This window comes from Danio aesculapii, chromosome 4 (genome assembly GCF_903798145.1).
Source record: "Danio aesculapii chromosome 4, fDanAes4.1, whole genome shotgun sequence".
NCBI lineage: Eukaryota > Metazoa > Chordata > Actinopteri > Cypriniformes > Danionidae > Danio > Danio aesculapii.
This window is the reverse complement of record NC_079438.1, coordinates 49,597,222-49,607,622: the sequence shown is the minus strand read 5'-3', so window position 1 is coordinate 49,607,622 and position 10,401 is coordinate 49,597,222. Positions and strand designations below refer to the sequence as shown.

Below are 10,401 nucleotides of genomic sequence, written 5' to 3'. Positions count from 1 at the left end.
CACTCCACCTTCAGACAGGATCGAAGCAGGGTCCTCTTGTTGGTGCTGCAGTGCTCTACCGGTGAGCCACAGGGATCTTGTAGACTCACGTGATGGAACTCATACTTCACTGTTCAGCTTAAAGTGAGATTTTAAAATGTAGAACCTGAACATAAAATACATAGTTCCTGGTATATTATGTTGCACATTTCAGATGACATACAAAAAAACTTTACTTCCATTGGTTTTGGAATGATTTAAAGACAAAACTCCAAAAAAAAGAATTGTAAAACGTGGTAACTCCAGTGGCTCAGCAGTCAGGGCGATGGTCCTTTGTCAGGAAAACACAGGTTCGAATCTCACTCTTTGTAAAAATTTACTTCCATTGTTTTTGGCCTGATTAAAAGACAAAAGTCCAAAATAAGGAAGGGAAGAATGTGGTGTCTCCATTGGCTCAGCTGTCAGGTTGATAGTCCTCCATCTGGGAAACACAGGTTCAAACCTCACCCTTTGCAAAAATTTACTTCCAATGGTTTTGGCCTGATTAAAAGACAAAAATCCCACTAAAAAATTATGCAAAGAATTTAGCTTCCCCTCTGGCTCAGCAGTCAGAACGATGGTCCTTCATGTGGAAAACACAGGTCTCACTGCTTGCATAAAAAAAACTTTACTTCTATTGGTTGTGGATCAACAGTCTGAGCAATGGTCTGCATTTGGCCTCATTAAAAAACACAAGTCCAAAAAAAGAAGAGAAAGTGTAGAATCACCAGTGGCTCAGCTGTCTGACTAATGGTCCTTCATCTGGAACACGCAGATGACAAAATAAAGTCTTGCGCTTCATATTATGCTCATATTACACTATCGTTTATTTCATACTTACTTACACCCAGGTCCGTTTATATCGAAGTTGATATTTAGCCACACCATGTTGGTGTTTCTTAACACCTAATTTTTACAAGGTGGGTCGTTAGCCTAACGCTCAACCCCCAACCCAATAGACCATCATTTATTTCATAGTGTCACAAAATACATTCTGTATACGGTAATACTTTTTTAGAATTAATATGAGCTCAGTATTACATGCCATTAAGAAGATGCAGCCAGAAACATAAACAGCATAATGGGAAAGCTGCAATGTTGAAAGTACAACGTTTACATTTTTTCATGTTGGACCAGAGATATGGATCAGCGGCAAATCTCAGGTGGTAGAGTTGTTCTTTAATTGGTGAAGGAAATCCTGATCTCAGGTTCCAGTATTTCTCCATTCTTTCTTATCCTCATCTTTCTCCACCACCTCACCCTCAATCTTCCACCAGTTTTTCATTTAAAACTTGCACCACTCCACTTCCTCTTCTCATCCTCTAGTTAACGTCCACTAGGCCTCCTCCAGTCGACCCGAATACACAGCTGTCCTCCATCTTCAGGCCTCCACTCAGTCTCATTTTTTTTCCACCATACCCACCTCCTGCAGTCACTTGACCTCTGCCTTCTCATCTTCCTCAACTCCACATCTGTTCACTCCTCCACTTTGCCTTGTCATTCTCCTTGGCTCCTCCTCTCTGCCTCCATCCCCTCCACCTTTAAAGTGAAACTCACAACATTTATGCATCAATCATCAGATAGTAAAAAACTTATTTTAAAACGATTCCAGTAATATAAATCCTGCGTTCATGAATCTTGTGTCATTGTTACATCTGTGTTGTGCACTTAGAACTACCTACATATTTATTTTTGTTCATGGTGTGAACATGCCTTTATCATTCCTTGGTTACCTATCAAAACAAAAACAGTCACTTCTATATGCACAGAAGGAACCAATTATCTGGATATCCCATGGTGTTACTAGACCCCCCGCAGACATATTTGCTCAGCATAAAAAGCATAAAAAACATACCACATTACCACGTTTGCATGGTGTATTTCCTAAAAAAATTATTAATTCAGGAATAAGTTAAATATTTCATGTAAGACAAGAACAGCTCAAATTTTTCAAACATTGAATATGTCTTTTTATTTAAAAGAGGATGTTGGTTAAACAGTAATGCGGAGATGTCACTTGGTAATAAATTATCCTCTTTAATCTGTGGATCAAAATATATACCTCTAGCGCTGAATATGAAGGAGTAGGAATGTACTTTAGCAGAATGACGGCTGGCCGAGGTTATGGCTTATAAGTTGACTCTCATTGCACTCTTTCAGGTGCCGTTGCACGATGCCGTTTGTTTTGAAGTGAGGCCGTTATTAGGTCTTTCTCCCCCTCCGTTTCCTAACCTCTATATCCTGCATCCTTTGATCTCGTCTGCTTCTCTTTGCTGACGGTAGGAGGAGCAGGACGGTGCGTTTGCCTCCCGGCTGTACAGATGCACTTTGAAAAGATCAGTGAGGGAGAAAACAAAGAGAGTAGACGGAGACAGAGAGGAGAGTCACCAGGACACAAAGCCCCAGAGCGAGCAGATGACTGGCCCAGACTCTCTCTCTCATATACAAGCTACATACTTCCAGCAATTAAACACATTCATACTCTGACTGAATGGAGGAGAAGGAGGAGAGTGGGGTAAGTTGGGACACTTTTAAAAAATGTAAAACAGATTTACGCGGTCAAATAGGATATGCATAAATGTGTTGAGTAAAAATATTTCAAGTATTTCAAATCGAAATGTAATCAAGTGGAAAATGCAGAAATGTGTCAAAAGCAATAAAGACACTTCAAACTGAAATGTTTTGAAATCATTTATGCAGTTTTATGTATGGTTTGGAAATGATTTTGGGTACTTTTTAAATTGGAAATGTAGAAATGTGTTACATACAAATATTTCGGATATTTCAACCAAAATGTAATCAAATAATTGATGTGGTTTTTCTGTAATTTGTTGGGAATGATTTGGGTGAATCTTTATTTATGTGACACTTTTTCCTAAATATGAGAAATGTTTGAAATAATTTAGTTGTGTTTAGTTCACGTAAAATATTAGATTACAAGTACCTAGTTAAACATACATTTTTAAGTAAAATCTGCATGATGTAACAGGTTTTATGTACCATTAAGATGATTTCAAGAGTTCACACTTAGCTGAAGACTGATTATGAAACGTGTTTGGCATGCAGTCCTGGGAGAGAGCGCTGAACTCATATGATCCTTGAGCCCGGGGCTCCCTTCCATTTGCAGTGCGAGTGAGAGGTTTGAGCTCAGGTAGAGCTCCCCTGCTGTTTATAGCTAAAAACAAATTAGGAATTGCTATGAAGAGATATTCTGATGACTAGGAGCACATCTATGGTGCCAATTTGGTTTAGTCGATTCACTTATGCCGCATGTTTTTGGATGGTGGAAGGAAACCAGGCAACCTGGGGGAAACCCATGTGAGCATGGGGAGAACATGTAAACTCCACACAGAAACGTCGACTGGCCTGATAAGGACTTGAACCAGTGACATTCTTGCTGTGAGGCAACAGTGCTAACCACTGGGCTGCCGGTCCGCCCAATCTAGGAAAAGGGAGGAGGGATTCTTCAAAAACGAAGATCGAGGTATGAATCGAGGTATGAATGTCTGGTTATTTATAGTGACTTAGGAAGCTTTTGATCGGTAAATCATGTATTAGCTAATGTAAAACCAGCCGTGGTCAATCATAAGCAAGTGCTCCTCTCGAAATTAGTTTGTAAATAAACTTCACTTAAATAATTGTTTTATTTTATTTAATTTTCTATATGATAAATTCAGAATATTTGAATCTAAAATTTAATCGTATAATTTAAGTCATTTTGTTTCAGAATTTAGGATCAGAGTATTTTAAGACCAATTTTAGTGAAACAATACTGTAGTAATCGCATAGTATTGTAAATTTTTACAATTAAATTAATATTTAAGCTAAAAAAAAGATGCAATACTAAAAAAAGTAATTTATGCAAAATGTAATATTCAAAAGCAATATATATACACATGTATTGAACTTTATTTAGGAAGTTTTCAAATATGAACAATTTTTCTGAATATTTTGTCAAATAACTGAACTGAATTTATGTGATATTTAGTTAATTTAGCTAATTTTATCTTCAAACACTTCAAATATTTCAACACAATAAATTTAGAATAGCTCTTACACATTTGAATTTGATTTTATGTAATGGTTGTAAATGATCTGGGTAAGCATTAATGTACGTGCAACTTATTTCAAATGTGAAATATTAATAAGGATATTAAGCAAATGACTGTGTTTTAGGTAATTAACATTTTAGCTTCTATTTCCATAATATCTGGAATGTAAATGCCTTTCTGAATATCTGAAAATCTAATAATGAACCAAAAATGATGCAGCTTTTGGTAGATGAGGTGACACATTTTACCCCACTCTCCCTATAACACTTAAGTCGTCAGCTAAATAATAGTTTATGTGCGCCTGTACAGTACACTAATGTGAATGTGAAATATATACAGCATGCGATTGATATATTACATCAGCAAATGGAATTGAGTCTACATGTACACAAGTGTCTGAGAAAGATGAATGTGAATGCATTGTTGTACGTGCGTTGCAATCTCCAAAGTCCCATCTTATTTGACATGGGTGTTTTTTTTTTGTACAGTTCATACAACTAATAGACTATTTCCAAAGCCACAAAACACCCATAATTGCTTCTCACAATGAATTCCCTTCATTGGTTTTCATCTTACATTTGCTGTTAGACCTCAGGCCAAAAAAAAAAAGAAAAAAAAAAGAGCCACTCAGCAGCAGCAGAGCAAAATAATATCTACAGTCTGTTCTACATAATTATATCTGATAGACTCAAAAAAACCTTCAATTTCCCTGATAATGGTTTGTGATGGGATGAAACGGGTTTGCTATAATATATTGGGTGTTTAAAGAGTTTTTGTTGTTGTTGTAGTGTAATACTGGGTTTCCTTTAGGCATCATACTTCTTTCCGGCTCTGTGGATTTGTTGGTATAAGGTCATGGAAAATGCCATCCCGAGCAGCTGAGGAACAGAAAACAGGGTCAAACAGGATGTGACATCATACGAGGCAAAAATGTTTTTAGTATTATTCGTACCTGCAAGACCAGCACACACATGGCGATGGTTCCTAGCAAATGTTTGTTGTCATTCAGCCATTCCTCCACCTTCTCGTAGCAGCCCTGAAGGACAGAAAGATGAACACAGATATACTGTTTTAATAAAAAAATGAAAGTTTAGAACGTTTAAATATTCATAATTTAGAGAATTTGCCCTTTTTATTTAGGATTTTGTGGTTTAAAATGAAAATAAATAAATAAAATGAAAAAATAAATAGATGAAATAAAAATATCAGATAATTATCAGATAAAACAGATACAAAACAATTCATACATTTTCCTTCAGCTTAGTCCCTTTATTCATCAGGGGTTACCACAGCGGAATGAACTGACAACTTATCCAGCATTTGTTTTACACAAGGATGCTCTTTCAACCGCACCCAGGAAACACCCATACACACTCACTCTCACACATACACTACAGACAATTTAGTTTATTCAATTCACCTATAGCGCATGTCTTTGAACGAAACCGGAGCACCAGGAGGAAACCCACGCCAACACAGGGAGAACATGTAAACTCCACACAGAAATGCCAACTAACCCGGCCAGGACTCAAACCAGCGACCTTCTTGTTGTTAGGCAACAGTGCTAACCACTGAGCCACTGTGTTGCTCATTAGAATAAAATTAAAAACTTAAACAGATTAAATCTTAAAATAATTTTACATTTAAATCAAACCATAAAAGTACATTAACATTTACAACAAAAAACATTTAAATTGAGAACCAATTACAATATGATATAATAAAATAAACTAAATTACAGAAATAAATAAAATAAAACAATCAATAAAATAAAATGTTAAGACAGATAAAATGTTATTAAATAAATACACTTTAGCAGTGGCTTAAAATAAAAAACACAGTGCAAATTAAATTGGAGAAACAATAAATTCCCATTTAAACAGATAAAATAAAAATAATTAAAAACTTAAATCAAAGTATCTAATGTAATAATAATTTAAATCAGGGAAAGTAGTCCAACCACAAAAAATACTTTTAAATTAGAGAAACTATAACAAAAAAAGAAAACCATCCACAGAAATTGTTAAAATAAAACAATCAATAAATTACATTTCTAAAGAGTGACTTTTAAAATAAAATAACACAATACACATTTAAACAGAGAAACTATTACAATTTTATCTAATTTCACCAACATGGACCATGCCACACTTTGAGCTAGACTCTATTGTAGGGATATAGGGATGAAGGGGATGGTAAGAGAACAGTGGGATGAAGGGAAAGGGAAGAAAGAGGATAAACAGTGAACAGTAGGTTGACCGGGCGTTCTACGATGATGCCCAGAGACTCAGAGTGGGGTATCGTCTCTGTAATATTCATGTAGAGTGATTGGACCCCCTGATTCAACCTAGGAGTGAAGAGAGGGTTATAGGATTGTGAAGCGAGGAAATAGTGGAAAAGAGGGTGGGATCGAAAGAACTAGAAGAACAGTGATAGAGGGCTGGTCTGCCTTATATAAGCTTTAGGAAGTAGGTGATTGGTTAAGGAGACAAAGTGAAGCGTGGTTCCGCCACCGGACCTTTGTCAACAAGTTAACTCCATTTAATTAGAGATATTAATAAAATAAAATAAAAAAACAAATATGAGAATAAATAAAAATAAACTATTTTAAATGTACAATAAACATACATTTTAAAAACTTTAAAAACTATTATAATGAAACTAAATTAAATCAGATCAAAGATTAAAATGACAAAAATAAATAGTAATTATTTAAATAAAATAATCTAAAGTTAAAAACAAAATTAAACAATAAACATAAAATATACCTTAAATCAGAAAAACTATTATTTAGTAAGAAAAATACATTTTAAATCCCGACAATATAAACAGATTACGTTTTAGATAAGAAAAAAAAATAAATAAATAAACACCCAATCCCACCTGTGACCAGAAGACATTAGTGGTGTTGCGCCCGCACTCTGTATAGTGCTCCTGGCAGCATCTATCCGGCACAGACTTCTCCTGCAGCGCCTCATGCCAGTCTGAGAGCCCAGTTACACCACAACACTGCCACTGTGAGACACAACCAGCATTCATTCACACAGAGAAGAAAAGCACAGTTCTGCAGACGCCAGCATATTGTTCAATACTGCAGGGCTTCATGGCTTATTCTCCATAACTCTGATCCACTACCTGAACTCACAGCGACCCGCCATTACTGTCATTACAGACGGCTGTATAGTTCAAACGCACCTCAGACTGAATGATGTTCCAGGCATTGCGGAGACCCACGTTGTTGTCGGTGTTGTAGAGCCGCAGGCCGTCTTTAAGATCCTGCTTTGCGTTTTCGCTCACCTGCAGAAGGTTTCAAGTCATGTGATGCATTTATAACCTCTACAATGAGAGAATAATTACACCTTTTTTTCTAAATCAAATTCGATTTTACTTGTCACATACACAATATGATATGCAGTTAAATGCTTACACAACCACTCGTGACCTTAAAATAACAACAACGATAACAAAAATATAATAAATAATAATAATTAATAATAATAATAACCTTAAGAATCAAAATTTTGGATAAATAGAAGTTATGCAATAGAAAATAAAAGCTAATATAAAATATTTAAAGACTTTCAATATAGAGTATGTGTATTAGAGTATGTAACAATATAGAATGTAACGATATATACGATACAGAGTATGTAATTACTTGCTTTACAGTTGCCTTAATTAATACTTACTTTAAATATTTCCCAAGTGAAGTTTAACAGAGCAAGAAAATTTCCACAGTATTTCCTATATTATTTTTTCTTCTGTAGAATATCTCATTTATTTTAGTTTGGCTGGAATAATTGTTTTTGTTATAATTTTAAGGTCAATATTATTAGTTCATTAGGAAATATATTTTTTCAATTGACTGCAGAAAATAACCATTGCTGCCTAATTAACCTAACTTCCCTAGTTAATCTAAATAATCGAGCTCATCTAGCTCAATCTAGCTTAACCTTTAAATTGCACTTTAATATTAATACTAGTATCTCAAAAAATGACTAGTAAAATTGTATGTATTGTCTGTCATCATTGATGTTGATTTGGAGGAATTTATCAGTTTAGACAGTTCTTTCTCACCTACTGCTGAAAAAGTTTATCCATTAAGGGTCTACAGTATTCTAATTGGGACGATGCTGTAGGAGGCAGATTGATGGTGCTTATTTGATCTCTGTTATCATCAATTTTGCATGTGAATTCTCAGTCATTTCTGCTGTGTTGAGAAATGCATGTTGATGCTTTATTTTTAGTTAGATTGGCCACTGTGTTAAACAGGACCCTAGGATTGTGTTAATTTTCTTCTATTAAAAGTTGAACAATAAGAAGATCTGGCAGCTTTTTTAAAAGTTAAGTATACTTTCTTTTTCAGGCCAGACGAAAAACCTCTAGTTTTGATTTCTTCTATCTACGTTCCATTTTCCAGGCTCCCATGGAGTCAGATTTTTTTCCCTAATCTTTTTTAAATGTAACGGAGCAACTATGTCTAAAGTGCTACAAAGGACAGAATCAATAGTTTCAGTTGCAGTGTCAAGCTCTTCTAGGCTGCCTGGAATGCTAAGGAAATTAGAAAGATCAGGTAGATTACTGACAAAGTCATCTTTAGTGCTAGCGGTGATCGTTCTTCCATGTTTATAAATAGAAGCTGATTTTGTAGACCTATCAGTGCCCAAAAAAACAAGAGATTAAATAGTGTTCTGAAACGTCGTCACTCTGCTGCACAACTTCAACATTATCAATATCGATACCATGTGATAATATTAGGTCTAAGGTACAATTAGGCCGATGAGTAGGCCCTGAGGCTGTTTCACTCCAACAGGGGCTAGTATGTCTAAGAAGGCCAGACTTAATGCAAATGTTTCATTATTATGAAAAAAGACAAAAGAAATTAGTTATTAAAATGATCATGTTTCAAAATGTGTTGAAATATATATCATCTCCAATAAACAGAACTTTGCCTTTAACTGTACATAAAAAAGAAAATAATGACTAAATTTAAATAATACAATGATAAAATAATACAAATCCATTGCTAAGATGCCCATAGAGAGTTTTAATGTAAATATGAGTTAAAGAGCTGAAGGCTTAAAAGGAAAAAAAACATTAAGAATGGAGAAGTAAAGTAAAGCAGGAGAGCAGGTGTGTGGGCTGCTGTTGTTGTTGTCAGGATTCGCGTGGGTAATGAGAGTCACAGTGGGTGGTTAGTTCTGTGTTTCTCTATTTGTGTGTGTGTGCGTGTGTGTGTGTGTGTGTGTGCAATAGATAGACTGAGGGGGTGTGCGATGCTTAGGGTTTGAACTGTACCTTCTCTGTGTATACGAAGAAAAGGATGAGCAAAATCAGCTCCGCTAGCAGAATAATCAGCAAAACAATGAAGAACTGGAAGAAAAGAGGAGCATCAGTAAAACACTTATATGCTTCAACCAAGAGCGTTACAGAAAATATAAAAAAAATATTTATATATATTTTACTAGTGCTGGGCAAAGATTAATTGCAAGTTATCACATCCAAAATAAATGTTGGTTTTGACAAATATGTTTGTGTGTTTGTGTATTTACACATACATAATAAATATACACAATACACACATTTATTTATGTCTAAACAAACTTTTATTTTGGATTTGTATAGTCATGATTAATCTTTGCCCAGCACTAATATTTTATATATATATATATACTTGTGATTGATCAATTTTAGCATTGAGTTGACAGTATATTATATTAAGGAAAGTATATTAAGGAAAAGTTAAACTGATTTTAGGTAAATTTTATGAATTATAAAAAAAAATTTGTGAAAGTGAAACATTATAATGATTTTTTATTTTATTTAACAAACATAAAAACTGTGGGTATTTTGGGTTGAAACTTCACAGACACATTCCGGTGACTCCTGTTCCATCTTGTAGGAATATTACATCAAATTACATCTTGTAGTTTAATATTTTAGGTCAAAGAAGTCTGGTTGACAAAAAAAAGTTTTGAATGCCTGAAATAATGAATGTGCTGTGTAATGAATGTCTCTGAAACTTTCCTGTTTCATAAAATGCTGAGAGAAACAGTTAAAAATGCAGCGATAGCAAATGCATTCACACAAGTGTAAAAATGGAAAGGTATTTTTTTTGGAGCATGCTTTTGGAAGACAACTAAATCTTAAACTGAATATAAAAATTTCACTACAAGATATCTCATAAAATATCTCAACAACTAGGCCCACACAAAACCTATGCCTGTATATTTGCTCTGATATTTTAGCCCATCATTGAGTTTAATTATTTACTTGTGTGTAAATATATATTTATTACGTTTTTTTATTAATTTGAGTAATATTACTGAAT

At 34.5% G+C, this 10,401-nt stretch overlaps 1 protein-coding gene across 2 annotated transcripts in view; it reads right to left on the bottom strand.

Annotated features, from left to right (window-relative positions):
* Positions 1-1,964: 1,964 nt before the first annotated feature.
* tspan9b (tetraspanin 9b) overlaps positions 1,965-10,401 on the bottom strand; it is a 30,575-nt gene continuing 22,138 nt past the window's right edge. For both annotated transcript variants that reach the window (XM_056455949.1, XM_056455948.1), the window contains 5 exons: positions 9,369-9,443; positions 7,266-7,367; positions 6,954-7,085; positions 5,023-5,106; positions 1,965-4,948 (listed from right to left, as the gene is read on the bottom strand). In XM_056455949.1, coding sequence (XP_056311924.1) covers positions 4,877-4,948; positions 5,023-5,106; positions 6,954-7,085; positions 7,266-7,367; positions 9,369-9,443 — 465 coding nt within the window. In that variant the 3' untranslated portion in view covers positions 1,965-4,876. The remainder of the gene's footprint in view (positions 4,949-5,022; positions 5,107-6,953; positions 7,086-7,265; positions 7,368-9,368; positions 9,444-10,401) is intronic.